The sequence below is a fragment of the Eucalyptus grandis genome, chromosome 2 (genome assembly GCF_016545825.1).
Source record: "Eucalyptus grandis isolate ANBG69807.140 chromosome 2, ASM1654582v1, whole genome shotgun sequence".
NCBI lineage: Eukaryota > Viridiplantae > Streptophyta > Magnoliopsida > Myrtales > Myrtaceae > Eucalyptus > Eucalyptus grandis.
In genome coordinates this window covers 35,928,429-35,952,852 of record NC_052613.1, presented here as the reverse complement: position 1 = coordinate 35,952,852, position 24,424 = coordinate 35,928,429, and the positions used below count along the sequence as shown (strand labels likewise).

General features: G+C 38.5%; 2 protein-coding genes across 30 annotated transcripts; both read right to left on the bottom strand.

Annotated features, from left to right (window-relative positions):
- Positions 1–7,834: 7,834 nt before the first annotated feature.
- Positions 7,835–24,180, bottom strand: LOC120286324. Of its 29 annotated transcripts, none has more exons than XR_005547291.1 (10): positions 14,982–17,589; positions 14,635–14,872; positions 13,943–14,298; positions 11,620–12,896; positions 11,053–11,132; positions 10,909–10,970; positions 10,609–10,769; positions 10,079–10,322; positions 9,449–9,750; positions 7,835–8,365 (listed from the first exon to the last, which is right to left on the bottom strand). XR_005547291.1 is itself a non-coding variant. In XM_039304187.1 (6 exons), exons 3-6 carry the CDS (start codon positions 10,629–10,631, stop codon positions 7,879–7,881), a joined length of 708 nt encoding a protein of 235 aa, XP_039160121.1. In that variant the 5' UTR covers positions 10,632–10,769; positions 11,053–11,132; positions 23,812–24,180; the 3' UTR covers positions 7,835–7,878. The 29 variants fall into 29 exon arrangements, 2 of the variants coding, with proteins under 2 accessions (XP_039160121.1, XP_039160126.1); XR_005547305.1 differs by having other exon boundaries at positions 11,691–12,896; XR_005547323.1 differs by having other exon boundaries at positions 12,665–12,896.
- On the bottom strand, positions 17,584–19,509 carry LOC120290684 (putative disease resistance RPP13-like protein 1). Its single transcript, XM_039307046.1, has one exon. The coding sequence runs from the start codon at positions 19,507–19,509 to the stop codon at positions 17,584–17,586; it is 1,926 nt and encodes a 641-aa protein (XP_039162980.1).
- Positions 24,181–24,424: the final 244 nt, after the last annotated feature.

The following is a 24,424-nucleotide window of genomic DNA, read 5'->3' as shown; positions in this document are numbered from 1 at the left end:
CTTTTGCCGAGAGCTTCAAATTATTGTTTCCATTGTCGCCTGTCGTTGGAACTCAGGTTTTGTCTCTGCCATTGTCTAGCTGAGGATCCTACGTCACATGGTTCTCCAAAATTGCAAGCTTTTCTGTTGACCGAGTGCTTCATGCCACTCGCCCACAACCTGTTCGACAGAATGCCCGACTCCAAATCGTAAGCATTCTGGATTTTGATATGTCATCGAATTTTAATCATTTCAAGCCTTGAACATAACACGGGTGTTTGCTGGTCGCTTTTGTTCATATGTGGAACGTGCGGATTTCGATATCATTTGATAGTGGTCTAGTCATGTGAACATATAGAGAGATGCCGCGTTGATGTTACCTTCGCTTTCCATCAAATTGTAGCGTTTCAAGGCTTGAAACACATAAAAACTGATAGGATTCCATATTACCCAGATTTGCGTCAAGTAAAGTTGGTTGTTTAGTGTTCCTTATGCGTTACATGGACCTCCTCAGCATGTATATCCACGTAAGAAACCGGCGCTTTGGACTTGTATCGATTTCATGTTGGATTATCACATTCTTATGCTCGAAACGGGCTTAAGATGTCCTACGAGCTTGCTGTCCGTATGTATTTGTGCAGTGAATGAGGATTTGTTTTTATCTAATTTGGATGAAATACTTGCATTTGTGATTGGTGGGGTCTTCGTTCTGTTGAAGTAGCTTCTGGCGCTTCTTGTTGGGTCTCCTGTGAGTGTTGCTGTCAACTTTTTCTCATATTGGACAATAGTATGCATAGATGAAAGTTGCTTTCTGCGAGGTAAAGAAGTGAGTATTTTGAGCTAAATCTTCACTGCATCACGTTGACATCTTCTCAACTTGCCATTCATGCTTTGAGATTGTAAAAATGTCACCCCTCGTTCTATTGGCCGCGAGTTGGTCATTAAAATTCTAAAAAAATTAAAAAAGAAATCGAAAGCAAAAAAGGAAAATGCAAAATATAACGAACAGAAATTGCATTTAGGTCGGTGCATCTTAGGAATAGTTTTAATCCCGTTTATTTTAAGATTGCATTTAGGGAATTATCTCAGTATTTGTTTTAATTTTTAGGTTCCAATTTTATACTGTGAAAGGTTCAATGCAACCACATATAAAGGCGACATCATTCCTACACCACTGTGGCTGTATATCTATTTCCCAAGAGCTGCCCTAAAAACTGGTCCTTCCTTCACGCAGCTGAAATGGAGCAGCTAAAAAGTTTGGATTTTCATGAACAAGTGCCGAAGACAAAGCCAGAACGTAAATAACATTCGCCTCACCAGAAGTCACCTGCTTTAATACCGATCAGCTTTCATTCAGAGATGATAATTTACCTGTAGATTCCTTGAAAGCAAAAACCTTCAAACGCAAAAAGAAATCTAGCTCTGAATTCTGAACATCTGCTCGGTGTCTTCATCGAAACTGGAGCGAGTAACATATCGTAGAAGTACAATGATGTAGAGGAGAATCAATAGCTTGAGGCATGAGCGGTTAAATTACTACGCTCCATCTTATTTCGAAACTAGAGACATCGCCCATCCATATCAGGGACTTTATAATTATCGAAAGTGAAAAATCGCTCAAGGCAAGGTGAGAACTTCTTATGTCAATTCCATCAATTAACGACAATCACAATATGTTTTGAATAATGTTAAGACTGGAAGATTCCGATGAAGTTGGGTAGCTGTAGTTGATTAACGTAAATTACTCTGCTTGACTAATATAATGGTAAATAAGTTTACAGAAGTCCATCGATTGCTTATGAGACTCCCTCAACAACAATGACCATCAATGGATCTAGAGAAATAGGCAAAGGATAAAAGACTTCATAAGTTGGATGTTCTTATCAAATGCTAGGGCTGTTTCTTGGAAGAGGCCTTCATTAGCAAACTTGCTTTTAAAAGTAAGTCCGAATTTAGAGGTTGAATTTTCTACGGACGTAACCGAGTCAAATTACCATGAATGCAAAAAAAAAAAAAAAAAGTTGTAAAGCTCTATTTGAGTCTCGGTCAATAAATATCTCTCTTTTTAATTGATAACAACTCCTTTTCATCGATTGTGCTTCTTCATCCGATAACTCTCTGGAGAAATGCAAAGGTATGTAACTAGGCCTCATAAAAATTGGACATGAAAAGAAGAGGGTTTAAATTGACATCTGTCTGCCATTACCGGATAGTTTTCAGAGCAAAACACGCATCATTACACACCAAAAAACGATAATAAGCACAATCTCAAACAAACCTTACTCTAGCTGGATAGTTTTCACAACCTACAATGCTTATCGGTGCCATTCTTATTTTAAGACCAAGGCAATACTCAAAACTATGCTTCACAGAGAACTCGATAATGTTGACTACATTAAACATCGAGAATTAGATGACAGCGAGATTCAATGATTAGTTTGATAGAATTAAGACCTTCCTCTGTACTTCATTAGAGAAACTACACTTGAAAATTAGATGAGAGCGAGATTTAATGCTTAGATTACCGAACAAGTAGAGAGATCTTGCTCTCCCAACAGACCAACGGTTAATCCTCTCAAAAGTAGGGAGTTGATCATGTATTACTAACAAAGAATTAAAGCCCAATCTTGGCAAATTAGGGGGAACCACACAAGTCTGTGGTAGTCAACATCAGCATTCTTGTTTCTGACAATTTCCCGAGCGGTAAAAGAACTAAGGCAATCAGTTGAGGAAGCTGTGCATACAACATTCTCTGCAGCTGAGGAATTAGGAAAATTCACGCCACAAACAGAAGCTTGGGTGGAAACCAACTCTCTGGACCTAGCAGCGGGCCACTTCCAATGAGAGTTACGAATTACAGTAAATACTTTGGCCTGCAGAGGAAGAGAAGATTCGTAAGTTATTCTCCTTGAGAAATGATTCCAGCGAGATCCCAGCATGGTGTCACAAATTATACTAAGAGAAATATCACCTCCATTACCCAGTATATATCGAATGCAGGATTTCAAAAAATTCCCGACTTTAAGTAACTTCGTTCAAGCATAAGTAGCATCTGGTTTATGTCAAGATGATAGTTATAGAGTTGGGCAAAACATAGAGACCAACCTCAGCAAAATACTCCACAGACACTTTAAAATACAAACAAGATTTCACAGATCCAGTCTTCGAATGCCAAGGCCTCCAAACTGCTTAGGAGGACAGACGGTGTCCCATCTAACTTTTGCTCCCTCTTTATAATCAGGATCTCCCTTCTAAAGGAAAGCTCTACACTTTCACTCAACCATTTCAAAAACTCTTGGGCAAAAAAAAGAGTTGACACTAGTAGTTAAACAGACTACGAATAACAAATTTAATAAGCTGAAGTTCGCTTGCATATGAGCAGCTTTTAACTGTCCAAGCTTTAAATATTGTTGTAATTTGATGATTTTATGATAGGCTTATAGTCCTTGTCTTAAAGTCTTCCAAACAATCCACAATTACGAGAAGAAAGAACCAAACAAGAACATAGGGTTGGCTGATTGGTCGTGCTGATTGATTTGATTGCTGCGTGTTAGAAAAATACATTTTTCAAAAGCTTAAACTATTAGGAAACTTGCCAAGCAATGTATATATAACGTATAACTCAACACTCCCCTTGCGTAGAACTGATCCCTTCCACACACACAACAGAACGTGGATGTAATCACATCAATGAGATAACCAGGGAAATGATAACAAGCAACATAACTGACAAGAAATTTTAAGCTATTGACATGTGCTTTAATCCAATGCTAAGAAGTGAACAAGTAGAATGCATACAATTTGTTGGAAATTTAACAAAACAAGTAGAATGCTAATCCTTCAGAATAGATTCTTCTAGATTCTGATTGTACCCCATGATCATTACCCGCCCCTAAATAGCTAGCCAAAAGAAGTAGCAGAATCAAATTTACTTACCCTTTAAACTTTGCCAACCAGCAACTCCAGAGTCCAGGGTTACACATCTTTGATTCCATGAAGCAGAATGTGAATAGTTATCAAAATGAACAATGGTATCTAGTTTCATTTGTGTCTGTACTCAAACTAACTAAATCATCCCTTAATCATGGATGGAGACTAAGGCGCATTTGGTAACATTTCTATTTAAAAATTATTCCAAGGAATAGAAATAGAAAAAAAGTATTTCTGTTTCGAGGAACAATTTTTGAATAAAAAAAACGCATTTGGTAAACTTGTTCCGGGAATAAAAAATGAACAGAAACATGTTTGGTAAATTTGTGTTCTTTTTTGTTTCTTTTAATTTTATTTTTCTTATTTTTTATTTTTTTCTTCTTTTGGCTGTCGGCCTCGGCCATGGCCGGCGACCGGCCAACGAGGGCCGGCGGCCTCACCCAGCCACGGCTAGGCTCGCCGAGGGCCGGTGACGCTCCGTCGAGGTCACCGGCCATGGCCGAGGCCAGCGACCGGCCAAAGAGAAAAGAAAAAGAAAAGAAGAAAAAAAGAGAAGAAAAAGAGATGAGAGAAAATTTGTTTCCATAAACAAGAAACACGTTTTTCTTGTTTCTTATTTCTGTTCCAAATGTGATCCTAGGAACAAAAAAATAAATTTGGAACAAAACGCAAACAAACGCGTTTTGTTCTTTTTTGTTCCCTGGAACAAAAAAACAGAAATTTTCTTCATAAACAGAAATAAAGAACATTAACAAACATGCCCTAAAATGCTGTAATACAAGGCTTGAGGCGCAATAAATCTGTTTCCCCCATAGATTCCGACGTGCATTGCAGTATGCTCAGAAATGAGAAGATTGCATGTGTGGGAATAAGTACTTTGTATCGGCAAATTTAGATTGAAAGTTAAATACCAAGTTCCTTCCTATTCTGGTGAATGCTGTAGAAGTAATTTTTGCATATCGGAATCAGAAATATAAAGGAAAATTGACAGGCACATTCCACAACTTAGTGGATGCGTTCAAATGGAATTTCCAGAGTAAAACAAGTTAGCGGATTTAAAGCACCTAACTACCATTAACATGACATGAACTTGCTCTATCCATCTTCAAGTTCCGAGCTACACTTTTTCAATGTGATACAACTTTCAAACATTTTCAAAACTTGCCTTTGCTATTTATTTATCAGATAAATTATGTCCGCTGAATTCGAGGGCGGGATCTGCCTCCATCCTGATCGAACGACGGTCCATGTAGCCAACTTGGGTTGACTCCCATCTTCTTTCAACCAAATCCATCCTGAATAAATAGGGGCCTTATGAACAAGTCTGCTTGACAAGAGCGATACGATGATTATTTGGGTACATATGTATTGGAAAAGTCAACAAAGGATATCACTTGCTTTATGTCTGATTTCATATAGAAGTTTCCCGTCTTCACCGCCTCGATGCTTAGGATCACGGGAAAGACTGCCTTCTCTTTCTAGAAGCCTAGCCCCAGGGGGAAGTAAAAGGAGACAAAATTGATTAAGCTGCCAGATTAACTTAATGGATTAAATAATTGATATATAGGAAATTTTGTACGTCCGTGTAATTCAAATTTTCCGTACCATGGGATGCAAATAATTCTATGATTAATTAGGTAATTCAACCAAGCTTCTTTTAATCAGACCGTTACCTAACTCATAAGAACAATAGAGTACTTCATAAAATTTAGATTTCACCTAGAGAAGGTAGTTTTCTTGTTGTCAAGAGAAAAATATCATTCATGTTAGCAAAAAACCTTACGGTTTCTTAGAGTGGTGAGAGCTATGGTAAAATATGTTAGGGGTAAATGATAAAATTTTTGTGTTTTAAGCTCCCTATGATTACACTTTCCATCCTCTTGTTTAAAAAATTGTACTTTGCATTCTTTATTTCAAAAGTATTCTAGAACTTAGGTCCAGAGATATTAAAAAAAAAAAATACTTTACATGGTCTAACTAAAATCATGTGAACTGTTGGTGTCTGGCATTCGAATTTCCTTCTTAGGAGAGGCTTCTAAAAAATCTGGCTTTTCAAGACACATGATAGCTTCTGAAGAACTTCCTAATTAGCTGCCTGCATTGCACACTTCAAATCTTTGACTTAATGGCCATTTCTTCCATGGTGTCAAGTCTTTTTGTGCCAGGAAAGAAAGAAGAAAAAAATTGTGACAAATATGTGAATAGTCTAATGTTTCATTAACGAGACCACGAGCATTGTAGTTTAGATACACACGCATCACATTTTTCTGATGTTGAATAATCCTCAACAAGAGAGTTTCTATCGAGCAGTTAGGTGTAGTTTACCAATTTGTTAAAGTGATGTGATCAATTTTTATCAGCAATGAATATGACCTAACTTTATTAATTTTGTTTGAAGATCAAAGTGTTTTATATCATATCAATATTTTAGTGGATGCATATCGGACAAATGCGAGATTAATAAGTGTGTATATACACACAGAGATTGGTTTTTTGTCTTTTTTTTTTTGGTTATTATCATGTGTTTTTTCGTGTCAAGGATTGTCAAGTGCATAAAAATTGATAGTTTTAAGATAATTACATTAAAATGAGCTTGAAGGTGAGAGTATGCAAAGGGCAGAATTAGAAGACTACTTTCCCCTTTTTATATTCAACGAACTGGTCAACGATTCCATTTTAACGTATTAGACTCGAGCGGGGATTACAGAGTTTTCTATAGGTCGGTCTTCTAGGGTTTTTATTGTGTCCTTACCCGGGGAAAGAGATCCTTTACCCCTGTTTGTGTCCCCGTAATTTGATAATTAGCATCTCGCTCATCTTAATCACTAAATATGGATAATTGTGGAATTCGTGACCAAATATATTAGCACTTTAGAGTTACCGAGACGCCAATAGAGACATCGACTGCGATAGAATATCTTTATACATATGCAACCTTCAATTGAACTATATACAAAATTTTATCATACTTTCTATTCTGCTTTCATTCCTTGCAATAATACCTAATCATACAAAGATTTTGCAATAGAAGAAAAACCAAACAGACCCAAATAAATCACTTTCAGAAACAATCTGCTGCATTTATCATTAGGATTTATCTAAGTAATAGCGCTACCATAAGAACTTATTATCCGGATCTCGCGAACACAATGAGCGCAAGTAAACACGTCTTCCCAATTCCATGCTGTAAGAATACCAATTCACCATGTTAAAATCATATTAAAATATGGCAAGTTTCTCAAGTTATCTCCTTTTCAAAATTGTCTTTATTGTGTTCAACATAGTTTAAAGGACACGAGTTTGAACTTTGAAGTGGGCAAAATTGCTTCGTAAGTTGGATTTTCTTGTCCAGGACGTAGTAGGGCTGCTCCTTGGAACAGGTCTTCATTGGCAAACTTGCTTTTTAAAAAACTAAGCACAAGCACAAACTCCCTCAATGATTCTATGAGGACAAAATGACGATAACTGCAAGAAGAAAGCCGAATTTCGGAGGCTGGATTTCATGCGGATGTAACTAAATGAAATTACCATTAACCAAGAAAAAGAAAAGAGTAGAATGAGGTAAAATCCCACTTTGAATCTTGTAGTTAAATAAGTATTTACTTTCCTCCTCTTATAGCAACTCCCTTTCATGGATTGGGGTTCTTCCTCAAAAACTATTTGAAAAAATGCGAAGGCCACTAATATAGAAATCGGACCTCCTAAAGAATTGGACCCTAAACAAGAGATTGAAGTTGACATTTGTCTGCCCTCACAAGCTGAGAGATGACATAGAGCAAAAAATGCAATACACACCAAAGAGCAACAATCAGCACAACCTCAAGCAAACCGTACTCTTAGCTGGATAGTTTTCACAAAGTTAGATTCCAAGCAACACACAACTTACGATGCTCATCAGTGCCAATCTTATTTTGAGACCAAGACAACTCTCAAAACTATTCCTAACATAACTTGATAATTTTGATGTCATTAAACATCAAGAATTAGATGACAGTGAGATTCAGTAATTAGTTTTACAGAACAAAGCTGCAGTACCTTGCTCTGTAGTCCGTTAGAAAAACTACACTCAAGAAATCGATGACAGCAAGATTCAATGCTTAGATTACAGAACAAGCAGAGAAATCTAGTACTCCCAACAGACCAACTGTTAATCCTCTCAAAAGTAGGGAGTTTATCATGTATTACCGACCAAGATATAAAGCCAAATCTTGCAACACTAGGGGAGAACCACACAGGTTTGTGCCAGTCAACATTAGCACCCTTGTTTCGAACAATCTCCCAAGCAACAAAAGAGTTAAGGCAACCATTTGACGAAGCTGGGCATCCAAATTTGCCCGCAGCTGAGGAATTAGGAAAAATCACACTACAAACTGCACCTTGGACGATAACCAACTCTTTAGACGTAGCAGTGGGCCACTTCCAATGAGAGTTACCAAATACAGCAGATAATTTTGGCCTGCATAGGAAGAGAAGAGTCATAAGTTAATTCTCCTTGAGAAATGATTCCGGCAAGATCCCAGAATGATGCCACAAATCATACCAAAGAGAAATACTACCTTTATTAACCAATATATATCTAATATGGCATTCCAAAATTTTCTCCAACCATAATAACTTCTTCCAGGCATAATGAGAAGCATCTGGTTTACAGTCAAGATGATGCCTATACAGCCAGGCAAAATACAAAGACCCACATCTCAACAAAATACTGCACAGGCACTTCAAAATATAAGCATGATTTCCTATATCCAGTCTTTGAATGCCAAGGCCTCCAAACTACTTAGGAGGACAGACAGTGTCCCATCTAACTTTTGTTCCCTCTTAAGCATTAGGATCTCTCCCTTCCAAAGGAAAGCTCTACACTTCTGCTCAACCAGATCAGAAACTTTCTTGGGCAACAAAAAGAGTTGACACTAATGGTTACCCCATCATGAATAACAGATTTAATAAGCTGAAGTTCGCCAGCACATATGCGGCTTTTAACTGTCCAAGCTTAAAATCTTTTTGGAATATGATGATTTTATGAGATTGTCTGACTGTCTTCCAGACCATCCAAAATATCTTCCAGACCATCCAAAATAACTAGAAGAAAGAACCAAACAAGAATATTGGGTTGGCTGATTGGTCATACTGTTTGATTTGATTGCTGCATGTTAGACAGTTTGCATGGTCCAATCATTGATCCCGAAAATTCCGAAAAAAGAGAAGGAGAAGGATCTTCTTCAGTGGATCCCTCTCGTTCTTGTTTAGTCCCCTTTGTTTCGAAAGTTGTTTCTATTTCTACATCTGTTTCTGGGGGAATGATAACTAACAACATAACAGACGAGGAATTTTGAACCACCGACATGTGCTTTTAATACAATGCTAGAAATGAACAAGTAGAATGCAGATAATTTGTTGGAACTGTAACAAAACAAGTAGAATGCAGACAATTTGCTAATACTTCAGGAGAGATTCTTCCCAGATTCTGATTATACCCATGATAATTACCCGCCTCTTAAACAACCAGTCAAGAAATAGCATAAACAAATCTACTCACCGACTTTGCCAGCCAGCAACTCCAGAGTCCAGGGCTATGCACTTTTGATTCCATGAAGCAAAATATGAATAGTCATCAAAATGAACAAAGGGCAAAGATTTCATTGAGTGCAATCCAGTCCAAGAAATGCCTTCATTGCTGGAATGGAAGGGTTGAAGCGCAATAAATCCATTTCCCCCATAGATTTCAATGTGTATCACAGTATGCTCAGAAATGAGAAGATTGTGAGTGGGAATAAGTACTTTGTATCGGTAAATGCAGACAGAAAGTTAATACCGAGTTCATTCCACTTCTGGTGAATGCTGCAAAAGTAATTTTTGCATGTCAGAATCAGAGAAATAAGGGAAATTAGTCAGGTAAATTCCACCACTTAGTAAATGTGTTCAAATGGAGGTTCTAGACTAAAACATGAAAGAGCATTTAAAGCATCTAACTGCCATTAACATGACAAGAACTTGTTTTATCCATCTGAAGTTCTGAGCTACACTTTTTCGAGGAGATGCAACTTTCAAACATCTTCACACTTGTCTTTTCTATTAATTATGTACAGACTTTAGATTCATCTAGTGGATTGAACATCAGGATAAAACAGACACTTACTGAACAGGGAAAGATAACATATATACATACCTATCCCCGTGAGTAATTTGAGAACCAACTAATCATGGAAAAGTCCAGATCTTAAGAACAGAGCCTGCAATAGCATGTCCCTTCTTCTCTACAACAAGGAGCAATCTCACATCCAAGGTCCCCCTTCAGCATCTTCTCCTAGCCTAAATACTGGTGAGGCAATGGTGAAGGAAAGGGTATATAGACCTTTCTATTGGTCACTGGGTCGTACCAACAAACTTCACCCATGGAATTCCAATGTAATCTGAAATGGAAGCAAGATTTAGAGAATTGATGAATGAGAGAGAGCACAGTGATGACAAAAGAATTGATTGATGAGTAAGAGAACTGCTAGAATGCAAAAATAATCTGAGAATTCCAAATTCAAATGCAACAGTCTGTTAATAAGATCCCAGATTTTTATGTCATTTTTGCTGGATTGAAGATATCATGGGAAGAAGTCCAATGGATAGGGGAACCGATGCAGAATCTGAGAAGGGAAGTGGCTATGAGTAGAAGAGTAGAGGAGTAGTAAATGGCAAAATCAATACCTTGATTTTAATGAAATCTTCATGAGATGGAGACGGTGATGGAGGTGAGGACAACGGAGTGGAGTGGCAAAGCATAGGTAGGTGACTGAGGTGTAGACCACATGGGGAAGGAGATGATGAAAGAGGTATTTTTTACACCCCAAGTTACGCCCAAAAGCTATCTGCAAAAAATTAAGACACTTATTAAGTACACATATATTTTAAGATTGCAATTAGGGAATTATCGCAGTACAAGTTTTACTTTTAGGTCCGAATTTTATAACTATGAAAGTTTGCACATAAGAGTAACATCATTTCTACCGAGGTGTGATTGTAAATCTATTTCCCAAGAGCTGCCGTAAACAAGTCCATCCTTCACATCGCTGAAATGGAGCGGTTATAAGTCTTGGACATGTCATGTATATATATCCAAGACAGAGCAAACTTAAATAACATTCGCCTCACCAGAAGTTGTCTGCTGTGATACCAATCAGCTTTTCACTCAGAGATGATAATTTACTTGCAGATTGCTTGAATACAGTAACCTGCAAATGCAAAAAGAAACCTAGCCATGAATTCTGAACATCTGTCCCGAGTCTTCATCAAAGGGGGAAGGAATAACATATCCTAGAAGTACAATGATGCATAAGACAATCAATGGCTCGAACCATACGCAGTTAAGTCACAATGCTCAATCATATATTTTGAAGCTAGAGACTTCGCCCATCCATTGGCAGGGATTATATAATTATCGAAAGTGAAAGAGGGCTCAAGGCAAAGTGAGAACTTTTCACATAGCATGCATAGGAAGTACTAATTCTATCAATTTATGACAATCTGCATATGTTTTGAATAATCATAAGACTGGAAGATTCCAAGTCACGTAGCCGTAATTGATTAACATCTATTACTCTGCATATATACTCTAAGTTCACAAAAGTCCATAAAATGTGTATAAGACTCCCTCAACAACGACCATCTTCTATATGGGATCCAAAATAGTATGTAGAGATTGACAGTGATTTAAAAGACCTTTTTTTGCTCTGCCCAGTCCTTTGACTATGATGAGTATGAAACAAGATGCAGAACATATGCAGACACACCTTCAGGAAATTTAATCACTGATAAAAAGGAACAGATGAAGGTTCCAATACATTGACAGCCACAGCACCTCCAGGCTTTGAAAGTCGAAAACATGTAAATATCTGCATTGCTCAAAACAGTCAAGAACTTTCCCTTCAATGGTCCTAAATAAATAGGCAATAGAGAAAAGGCTTCATAAGTTGGATTTTCTTGTCAAAGACGTAGGGCTGCTTCTTGGAAGAGGTCTTCATTGGCAAACTTGCTTTTTAAAAGTAAGCCCAAGCACAAATACCACCGACCATCCCAAATAAATTCTTCATTGTAATGCTGGTATCATGGCAAATAACTACAAGAAATAGTTCAAATTTTGAGAAGAAATGATTAAGTGACTGTTCTTAATCTACTATGAGATTAACAGACTGTTTTAACCACAAAAAAAACAAATAACAAATAATTGTAAATTGTTGTAAGATCCACTTCTTCAAGAATTTGTAACTCATAACATGCCATTATTTTGGTAGTAGTCCAAAGACTATTATGCTAGCAAAGCCCAATTTGGAGGTGATATTTGCTTCGGACATAACAAAGCGAAATTACCATGAATGCCAAAAAAAAAAAAAAAAAAAAAAAAAAAACTATCTTACTAGTGGGATAGTTTTCACAAAGTTCTGTTCCAAGCAAGACATAACCTACGATGCTTATAAGTGCCAATCTTGTTTTAAAGACCAAGACAACTCTCAAAATTATGCTTAAAAAAGAACCTGATAATTTTGATTCCATTAAACTTCAAGAATAAGATGACAGTGAGATTCAATGATAGTTTGACAGAACAAAGCTGCACTACCTTGCTCCACAGTTGATTAGAGAAACTACACTTAAAAAAGAGATGACACCAAGATATAGTGCTTAGATTACAGAACCAGCAAAAAGATCTAGTATTCCCAACAGACCAACTGTTAATCCTCTGAAAAGTGGGAAGTTTATCATGTATTACCAACCAAGAAACAAGGCCAAACTTGGCACATTAGGGGAGCACTCTTGTTTCTGACAATTTCTTGAGCAACGAAAAGGCAACCATTTGACGAAGCTGTGCATACGACTCTTTCTGCAGCTGAGGAAATAGGAAAAATCACACCACAAACTGCAGCTTAGGTGGAAACCAACTCTTCAGACCTAGCAGCTGGCCACGTCCAATGAGAGTTACGAATTACAGCAAATCCTTTGGCCTGCAGAGGAAGAGATGAGTCATGAATCAATCTCCTTGAGAAATGATTCCGGCAAGGTCCCAGCATGATACCCCGAATCATACCAAGAGATATTATCTCCATTACCCACTATGTATCTAATGTGTTCCAAGCATAAGTAGCATCTGGTTAACAATCAAGCATAAGTAGCATCTGGTTAATAATCAAGATGATAGCTATAGAGCCAGGCAAAACATAGAGATCCACACCTCAACAAAATGCTCCACAGACTGTTCAAAACACAAGCAAGAATTTAAAAATCCAGTCTTCCAATGCCAAGGCCCGCCAAACAGATTAGGAAGACAAACGGTGTCCCATCTAAGTTTTGTACCCTCTTTAGTATCAGGATCTCCCTTCCAAAAGAAAGCTCTACACATGTAGTAAACCATATTAATAACTTTTTTGGGCAACTAAAGAGTAGATACTAATAGTTAACCAGACTGAACAACGAATTTAATAAGCCATAGTCCCCCAGCACATGGGAGTTTTTTAACTGTCCAAGCTTTAGCCCTTGTTGCAATTTGATCATTTTATGGCTGGCCTATAACCCTTCTCTGAAATTCATCCAGATGATCCAAAATTACAAGAAAAAAAAACCAAACAAGAACCTAGGGTTGGCAGATTGATCATGCTGTTTGATTTGATCGCTGCATGAATTTCCTAAAAGCTTGAGTTGTTAGAAAACTCGCCAAAAAATGTATGTACAATGTACAACTCAACACTCCTCCTCGCATAGAACCTATCCCTTAACGCATGAGAGAATGTGGACATAATCACATAAATGAAATACCCATGGAACATGATAACAGACAACAATACAGACATTGACATGTCCTCTGATACAATTCTATATATGAACAGGTAGAATGCAGGCAATTTGGTGGAAATTTTATAATAACAAGTACAATGCAGAGAATTTGCTAATCCTTCAGAAGAGACTCTTTCTAGATTCTGATTACATCCCACGATCATAACCTGCATCCTGCAAACAGCCTGTCAAAAGAAATAGCGGAAACAAATCTACTTACCTTTTAAACTTTGCCAAACAGCAACTGCAGCGCTATGCAACTTTGATTCCAGGAAGCAGACTAGAAATAGTTATCAAAATGAACAACAAGCAGAGATTTCATTGCGTGCTATCCAGGATGCAAAATTCCTTCATTTGCATCTGCACTTAAACTGACTAAACCGTTCCCAAATCTTGGATGGTGAGTAAACTGCTGGAATGGAAGGGTTGAGGCGCAATAAATCTGATTCCCACATAGATCTTGATGTGCATCACAGTATGCTCAGAAATAAAGATCACGTGTGTGGGAATAAGTATGTTGTATTTGTAAATGCAGACTGAAAGTTAATACTGAGTTTCTTGCACTTCTGGTGAATGCTGCAAACGTAATTTTTGCATATCACAATTAGATATAAGGAACAGTAGTCAAATACATTGCACAACTTAGTAAATGTGTCCAAATGAAGTCTCCAGACTAAAACAGCAAACGAAACAAAATTTAAAGCACCGATCTGCCATTAATGTGACATGAACTTGCTCTATCCATCTGAAGTTCTGAATTACTCCTTTCCGATGTGATGCAACTTTCAAACATTTTCAAACTCGTCTTTGCTATTTACATATCACACAAGTTAAGTCCAGGCTTCAGATTCATCTAGTGGATTGCACATCAAGGAAACACAGACACTTATCGAAGGGGGAAAGAGAACATACCTATCCTCATGAGAAATTCGAGAACCAAGAGATCATGGAAAAGTTTGCACAAAAGTCAAGATCTTAACAAAAAAGCCTGCAGTGGCATGTCCCTTCGACCCTACAATGAGAAGCAAACTCACATCCAGGGCCTTCAGCAACTTCTCCTAGACTTACTGGTAAGGCGATGGTGAAGGAAGGGTAATTAGACCTTTCCATAGGTCGCTGAGTAAATTCACCAATCGAATTCCAATGAAATCTGAAACGCAAACAAGATTGAGAGGATATTGGCGAATGAGACAGAGCACAGCGATAACAAACGAATTGAATGAGGCAATACAACAAACAGCTAGAGTGCAAAAAATAACCTGAGAAATCCAAATTCAAACGCGACAGTCCCTTAATGACAGCCCAGATTCATCGGCATCTTCACCGGTTTGTGGGAGTCACGCGAAGCATTTCAATGGACAGGGGGAACTGATGGCCGAATCTGGGTAGACTTCAAGTAGGAGAGTAGAGCAGGAGAAGGAAATGGCGGAATGATTCCTGATTTTGATGAGAGCAAATGCACGTCCGGAGTCATGTCGCGAGAATGACTTTGGAAGAAGGCATTCAGACAATTCCGACGCCATCTCCGTAGGAACCGTAGATGGTTCATCGCACCCACCACGATCACAGCTACTAAGCAGAGAGGGCACCAAAGCGAACACTCCCTCAAGTAATATTCGAGTCCAAATCCTTTTAAGTAATTGTCCTTAAATTCAAACTAATTTCTGGGATTTCGCGGATGAGGTGCCAATAGCGGCCGGTCCCTTTTTTGCATCGCTCCTCCAGAATCCGGCAATCGTAGATGTCGAGTTTTTTTAGGGAGGGAGGGAGGTCATCCAGAGGCAACTCCCTCAGCTTCGGGCATCTATGGATTGTTAACCTCTGGAGAGACGAAGGGAGATTGCTAGACAGTCTTTCCACATTTTCCATTTTATCGATCCACAGGCGGTGCAAAGAGGGAAGGGGTGGAAGCGCAAGATTCTCCTGCTTCCCCACTCCTCCAGCGTTGCCGATGATCCACAGATCTTGAAGGGAGGTGAGGGGGGTAAGCCACTCCCGAAGCGGCTGCTTCATATTCCCGCGTATCGTTACCGAGAGTTCTCGTAGCTGGGGTGGCAATCCTCCGTCGGGAAACTGCATAACGTCACATCTTAATTCATGGAGACACGCGAGTTGACTCAACTGATTAGGCAACGCTTTTATATTCGGACAATCCTCAAGACAAAAAGTCGAGATGCTAGGAGGAAGAGGGGGAAAGCACTCTAGCTCCAGAGCAGGACACCTTCTCAATGTCAAGGAAGTGAGATGGGACAGTGTGTGCAGGCCTTGAGGTAAGCTTCTCAAATTTTTGCAACTCCAAATATGAATCACTTGAAGTGACTGACGGTCGTCTAGAATTATCTCCGCAAGCGACTCCACTCCCAAGCAGTCACCAATTTCAAGTCTCTTGAGGGTCATAGGTAAAAATCTACCCTCACTAAATGGAGATGCTTGTAGGGACTTGCATCCGTAGATTATTAATTCTTGTAGACAAGACGTTATGTCGACGTGGTTAATGCTGCTACTTGGTCCTTCGGGATGAATACTTAATCCAGTGGGTAGAGATTGCGACAGATCATAGCCACTAATATTTCTTGATCTCACTGATGTCAATATGCCTGTTTCGAGAAAGGACACCAGTTTTGGACAATTCAAGATCAAGCGTCTAAGAGAGGAGAGGGTGTGCATTTTGCTTGGGAGCTTCTCTAAATTGATGCAACCAAACAAGTTGATAGTTTCGAGGTTGTTGGGTAGCTTTATATCTTCTTCTCCAGCCACAAAAGACATGAATTTAGGACAACCCTCTACACATAAGCTTTTTAGACAGCTGAGCTTCTCAACTACATCTCTATCTTGCCACAAGAACATTAACTCGTCACAATGTACCATCTCCAACTTCTCTAGTTTGATCAAGAAGCTTGTAAACTCACGATTTAAGCAAGTCAGTTCGGCAGTGTTTTCTATGACAAGAGTAGTTAGAGATGTCAAGTCTACCAAACTCTTCAACACCCCCTCATTACAGCCTTTAAATTCTAACTCATTGAGAGATGGAAGGCTAATAATGTCAAAGTGCGAGGCATCCATACACGGACAGGAGTCGATTTCGAGCTCTATGAGGGAGCTTAGTTGACTAGGCAATCTTTTTATCAACATAGGACAATCCCTAAGAACGAGATGCTCAAGACTGGGGAATACAACTCCTTCTTCAGAGCCAACACAATGAGACCAGTCCTCCCACAATGGCATGTTCCTAAATTTCAAAGTTGTCAAGGACGGAAAAGGACTTTCAGCTCCATAAAATTCAAAACCTATCCTACTTATTGCATCTAGACCTTCGATGTGCAGTTCTTTCAGCAAAGATAGCCGTCCAAGTGATGGTAATGCTTTGGCCCTACGACACTCATGTAAATGTAAATGCACTATGTGAACATGTGAGGGATTTCCTAACCATGAAGTGAATTCTATGCCACCATAGTAGGATATCACGAGATTTTCAACGTTTTGGTGTGGTCGAAGAAAGTCAAGGACCTTTGCTTCAAGCTCTTCATTCCGGGAATTTTCAAAATCTTTACTCCACTGCAAGGTCAACCGACATATTCCCTCCTTCGTGAGTAAATCGACGTCCTTGGCATCTCCGGCGTCTTGAACCTTATGCAAATCAAAGATGCACAATTCCTCTCGAAGGTTCTTCAGTTTTTTTAACTCCTTCAACCTCAACTCAGTTTCCGTTCCCACTATAAACTTGGACAGCATCTCAAGACCCACCAAATTAGCTATATACAGTGGCACCGCTCTTAGGCTCGAAGTGTCAGTAATGTCGAGAAATCTTATGTTGATAAGTTTCTCCATATCTTCAGGAAATTCGATAAGACTTTCACAGCCTCACAACATCAAAGTCTCGATGTTATACAGTTGAACAATTGACTTTGGAAGCCTTGCAATATTGGTATATGACAGATTAAGGTGCCTTAGGTGCCTTAGATCACCAATGCAATCCGGTACCTCACTGATCTTGTAGTGACTTAACGAAAGCACCCTCAAGTACTTCAATTCTGACAACAAGTCACATAGCACTTTCTGGGACAAAAAAAACATCGCCCAAGGGTAAGAATGCTTCGCTAACGATATGAAGCTCCTAAGTCTCTTCATTTGATGATATATCTTGAATCTTTCTGGCACAATGTGTTCACTGGGAATGAACGAGGCGTGACGAACTAAGGATGCATTATTTTGATCACCCTCAAACTCAAACTCGCCTGAGCCATAATGGGTTGCACCTGCAACTAGTTTTGCTAGGTCATTCACAAGATCATGCATCAAAAATCGTGATCCATCACTACTCGACTTTTGAAATAACGATCTAGATTCTAGCTCGTTGAAATAATTCAAACCTAAATTCCAACGGTTCTTTCCTCCTTTTCCCTCCAACAAGCCCTCTGCACTCCACCAATGAATCAACTCATCATGTTTGATTTCATAATCCTTGGGAAATATAGCACAGTAAGCGAAACATCTCCTCAGATGAGAAGGGAGATGGAGGTAGCTAAGTTTCAAAGCCGGAAGGATATCATTTCTTCCTTCTGATAGATTCCAAATCTTGCTGTTCAATATATCTTCCCAATCACAGGGATTGACTGTAGTGCGTAGCAGGCCGGCCACTGTCTTCACAGCTAATGGCAATCCTTTGCATTTTTTCACTATTTGGAGACCTAATGCTTCAAAACGAGGACGGTGATTTGAATTTTGGACTCCAAAAGCATGAGATGCGAACAAAGTCATGCAATCATCTAATGACAACAGTTCGAGAGTTATCAGTTGAGCATCGGCCATTAAGGCAACCTTGCGGTTACGAGTCGTGACAATGATCTTCTTTCCTTTTGCTCCTGATTCAAAAGGCTTCAAAAGGACACTCCATTCTTCATAATCCTCATTCCAAACATCATCTAAAATGAAAAGAAACTTCTTCCCTGAAAGGGATTCCTTGAGCTTTTCCTGACACCAATCCAGGTCTTTATCATTACAGGGCAAAGTGGGGTTTGTTTTTTGTAGGATACACTTTGTAATAGCATGCACGTCAAAATCATCAGAAACACAAACCCATTTTTTCACATCGAAATAGTGGGTCACTCCAGCATCATTGTAGACCTGCTGAGCTAGACTCGTCTTCCCAACACCCCCCATCCCTACGATGGCAATCACTTCTAGATCCGCACATGTTCTATCATCTTCTTCTCTAACCAGTAATTTGAGGATCTCCCTCTTTTCATCCTCCCTACTAACGAAACAAGGCTCGGGCAGATTTGTAGTGCGCTTCGGCTTATCTGGCTGGCGGTATGCTAATCGCTCCCCCTCGTTCTTTCTCAGGCCCAGACCATTTTTACGTTCTATGATTTTCCCCAATCGGGCATCCAGTTCCCCCATCTCAGATCTCATTTTATGATTGAACATCAATGCTCTAGGGCTCATTGTGAAGCAACAACTGGGAAGAAGGGAATGCGCCTTGCTAGTGCCAGGTTCTGCCTTGAACTTGCTTTTAGTAGATTCTATGGTGAACTCTTCAAGCAAGTCTTCGATATCGTAGGCCAAGTTCTCGAGATCTTCAAGCCACGACTTCACCTCATGACAACCAGTGAGTTGTTTGTCCTCCGCATCATTCAACACTTCCTTGATACTCTTCAGCATCTTCTCCCATTTCTTAAATAGCATATCAATCCTCTCACGCTGCGCAAATTTGAACAGCTCGCGAGAGGCCAACCTATCGAACAGCACCTGAAGAAAGGCACCAAGAAAGAGCTCTGCGATGGGCATGGCTTGGTTTATGAGTGGCAGAGATTAAACAAGAGTGCCCGGAAGAGTCGAAACAAAGGTAGAGGGCAAAGAGAAAACAAAAATTCTTCCCTTCGGGACACCAGTATCAAATGATGATGTGAAGCAAATGACTTTTGAAGCACCAGAGTGCTCTTTCTTTCTTGGAAGAAGCTGTCGTTGCATTTCATCTCGTCTCATTTGATCTCATTTCATTTGCATTTCATCTCGTCTCATTTGATCGAATTTCATTTGTGGTGCCTCTAGTTCTCGGGAGCAACTTGGTCAGACATGGGACCAAGTCTTGGCATCATTAAAGCCACCAGAGGCTCAGTAGGGAAAGAAGTGGGCCCGACTCCTACCCAACCTTGAAATTTCTGCTCTATTAATGTTCATCATTTCTATGCCGCCCCTCACATCACCCTATTCCCAAATGCAACCATCCAGTATCCACCACCACCATGCATCACATAGATCATGCGGCATCATGGTTTCACTGATGCAGCCTCATGAACCCCGTCCCGTTATCAAATAAAGGAGCAATCATTACATAAACTTAATGTATGTAATTTGTATCATCGTTAACCACTATTTCACGTAACACGAGATTCCCATGTACTGAAAGTGACAATTTTCGTTGTCGATTGCTCAATGAGTGTCCACAAACACTCGATAACAAAATCATTTTTAAATGATGATGAGAAAGAAAAAAAAAATGTTACTTTCTCTTCAATTCTGTGATTGTCACCTAGATATGCTCTCTCAAGAATATATAATCGGATTAGATTAGATGGAAAAGAAGCAGGTGGCTATATATCGAATTAATTTGCAAACCTTCAAGCTTCAATTCCCCCCCCCCCCTCCGACAAGCAATACTGAAGCTCCTTGTTTTATTTGGTCCGCAAGGTCAACAAAAAACATACTTATTGTTTTGTCCCAGGAAGAGAGAAGCTACCTAGCTTCAATATGCCCACTAGCCATTCAAAAGGTGGAATTATACACACACACACACTTATTCATACCTTATTACTATAATGTGCATAAATGTTGCATTAGCGGTACAAAATAGCTAAATCCCAAGATTGCAGTTTATGCTATGGCATTGCATCAAAACAAATTATCAATGTGTGCACAGATCTTCGTTGCCTCTATGCCTAACAAAGATCACAGGAAAGATTGCCTTATACTTTCTGGAAGCCTAACAGAATAACAGCCCCACGGGCCAAGACAAAAGGGTGAGCACAAGCAGACAGGATTGATTAACCATGCGATTGGCTTAATGGTTACATAATTGACACATAAGGGAGAATTGCATGTCTGTATTATTTGAATTTCTCAAACGACTAGATGCAAATGAATTGGATATCAATTAGATATTTCAACCAAGTTTTAATCTACTTCTTACCTAACTTATGAAAATAGTAGGGTACTTTATGAATTTAGAATTACTTGGGCAAGGTCGCTTTTTCGTTGTCGAGAGAAAAAACATTTATGCTAGCAAAATACATTTTCCTTTGGAAAGTTACCAAAGATAAGTATAATTAAGGATAACCTTTTGTGGCTTTCTCTGTGGAAGATTGGGAACTGTTGATGTTTAATGCGCGAATTTTCTCGTTAGGAGAAGCTTCCCAAGAATCTGGCCATTGAAATCACATGGCAGCTTCTGAAGAACCAATGGTCCTTTCTCCACTGTGATAGTCTAATTTAAAATCATTGATGAGGCCACGAGCATCGTAGTTGAAATATACCTGACCATAGAAGGCGCACGGCAGCTTCTGAGGAGCTTCCTAATTGGCATTGCGTATGGCACACCTCAAAAGTTTGACTTGATGGCCCTTTCCCTATCATTGTAAATCTTTTCGAGCCAAAAAAATATATATATCGTGACAAATGAACAGATGTTCTTTGTGATTCACTGATGAGGCCACGAGCATTGTAGTTGAGATACATGCGCGTGGCATTTGTCTGATGCTGAATAATCCTCAAAGAGAGGGCCACAGTCGAGCAGGTATGCATGAAATCTTTTGAAAAGGACGGTGGGTATTAAACAGGATTCAAACTAGAAATTAGCCATCTCGAGTAAGTTAATTAGCACAATGAACCCAACAAAAATAAAGAGAAACGATGCAGGATAATGCTAGGATAGTAACACTAGCTTACGAAATTGGTAAAGTGACGCAACAAATTTTTAATTACGGTAGATATGACTCACTTTATTAATTTCAGTTGTAGATCAATCAAGTATTTTTATATCATATTTACATTATTATAAACGTGAAATTAAAATGAAAAATATATATTTGTAACCATTTATGATTAATGTGAATCTGAATATGTGGGTTTAGATTTTTTTTATATTTATTATTATGATTTTTTTTTTTTGGTGCCAAGGATTGCCAAATACATAAAAGTTTACATTTTATTTAGACAATTACGTAAAATTAAGGAAAAAAAGGTTGAAGGTGGGAGCAGGAAAAGACGAGCGGCATTAGAAGACTACTTTCCCTCATCTAAGGCCAATGAATGGTTCAACTAATCCCTTTTTAACGTATTAGCTTAGAATCGGGCTTACAAAATTTTCCTTCCGGTAGGTCTTCTAGGATTTTCGTGCACTTCTTGTGGGGGATGAGATCCTTTATCTCTGTTTGTATGCCCGTGACTCCGTAATTAATATCTCATTCATCGCAACCACTAATCCATGTGAAAAGTGATAATCATAATACTTCAGTTTGAATATATTTACAGTTGAGATCATGCGCGATAGAGGCTCTCTAACCTTAAGCGGCCAGCACTTGTTGGTTGTTACCACACTGTCAATTTTCTTAGCTCCAAACCTCCCACAATCCAAAATAGTTTTGCTTTTATTTATTGATTTTTTCCTGCAAATGGATTGAATCACTATGACATCATATCATAAAAAAAATGGCCAATATGGACGATTGCGCTCTCCAAATGACCCGAGGAGTGGACTAGTTTCGGTGTGTGAACACTTCTTTCAGATACCACTTGATTGCTAGGTGAAAAAGGAAAAAAAACATAACATTAATTGTTCATTGGTCTTGAAATCAAATAAATGAAATTTCAAGGCGGCAAGGTCAAATAACAGAGGCTTATAATTTATAAGGAGAATAGTGTGATTACCTAACTACAGTCCGTCTAGTACGAGCATTTTGATAGAGAGAAGAGATTTTTCCATTAATTAAACCATCGGTGAATAATGTCCACTATAAGTTTCCAACTAAATTGAATCAGAGGCCATCCTTCTTGCTCACAACCTCAGAAAAGGATCTGGAGCTCCCAAACATCATCAACGAAAACGATTGCAAAGTTAGTCATGGATGCTTTGCTCTACCCTCTCGCCCCTTGTCCTTGGGAGATTCGGCCCCAGGTCTATGCTTTCCTCTAACTCCAGGAAAGGCCAAGATCCAGGTCTATGCTTTCCTCTAACTCCAGGAAAGGCCAAGATCGAGTGTAACCTGGTCCTCCCATTTCTCCAACAAATAATGTCTTCTTGGATGGCTCTTTAGATGATCACCAAATGACATTACTGTTCTAACAAAAAAAAAAAAACAAAAAAAACAAAACTGTGTATTAAGACATTTATTAAATTGAAGAATTACGCGATGTTTCAAACTTCTCTCAATTGTTGCATATGATCCATTTTTTTAAAGGTTCTTTTGCAGTTTGTTGTATCACTTGATATATCACCCTAGTTGATCATTCTTAATGTTATCTATCTTAGTCATCCCTACAAATGGAGAGCGCTGGCTAACATTGACTGCCGATCGATTTAATACTCTACTCTTTCATTTTTTTTTCCATGGGCCTTAAGTAGTTTATACATTAAAATATTCATCGCATTCTTGACGTGGGTTAATGCATAGCAAAATCTATCATCCTTCCAACACAAAATTGCACAAGAGAAAATTCATAAGATTTTCATTTCAATCAAATGCTATTCTATAAGGTAGTTTACATTAGGAGTTTGGAAAGGTGGCTTGATTATAGAAACATCAGTAAAATGTCATAGTTCTTTCAAAGTTTCAGTATTAGATGTTATATCTTCAAAGTCTTTATTATTTCCTAAAATTGTTATACTTAAAATACTCTCAAGTTTTTCAATCCCCAATTATATCAAATAACTCGAATGGTATTTGTCTGCACAATTCCTTGCGAAACAATTACTAAATCTCACTAAGGACTTATAGAAGCTTGACCAACATTTTTATAGCTATCAAACACTCAGTGATTAATTCTCTCTGAATATAATCACTGATAAAAAGGAACAGATGAAGGTTCCAATACATTTACAGCCACAGCACCTCCAGGCTTTAAAAGTCGAAAACATGTAAATATCCGCATCCCTCAAAACAGTCAACTTTCCCTTCAATGGTCCTGAATAAATAGGCAAAGGAGAAAAGGCTTCATAAGTTGGATTTTCTTGTCAAAGACGTAGGGCTGCTTCTTGGAAGAGGTCTTCATTGGCAAACTTGCTTTTTAAAAGTAAACCCAAGCACAAATACCACCGACCATCCCAAATAAATTCTTTATTGGAATGCTGGTATCATGGTGAATAACTACAAGAAATAGTTCAAATTTGGAGGAGAAATGATTAAGTGACTGTTCTTAATCTACTATGAGATTAACAGACTGTTTTTTACCACCCAAAAAAAAAAAAAAAAAAACAAATAATTGTAAGATTTACTTCTTCAAGAATTTGTAACTCATAACATGCCGTTACTTTGGTTGCAGTCCAAAGACTATTATGCTAGCAAAGCCCAATTTGGAGGTGATATTTCCTACGGACATAACTAAGCAAAATTACCATGAAAGCTCAAAAAAAAAAAAAAAAAAAAAACTATCTTACTTGTGTGATAGTTTTTGCAAAGTTCTGTTCCAAGCAAGACAAAACCTATGA

Excerpts from the sequence above, each read along its gene's own strand:
- LOC120286324 (XM_039304187.1), bottom strand. The coding sequence starts at position 10,631 with ATGAAGATTTCATTAAAATCAAG. Across the intron at positions 9,751-10,608 it reads AAGATTTCATTAAAATCAAG|CATTCACCAGAAGTGGAATG; the intron begins GTATTGATTTTG and ends TTACTTTTGCAG. Across the intron at positions 8,366-9,448 it reads GTTGCTGGCTGGCAAAGTCG|GCCAAAATTATCTGCTGTAT; the intron begins GTGAGTAGATTT and ends CTTCCTATGCAG.
- LOC120290684 (XM_039307046.1), bottom strand. The coding sequence starts at position 19,509 with ATGCCCATCGCAGAGCTCTTTCTTGGTGCCTTTCTTCAGGTGCTGTTC.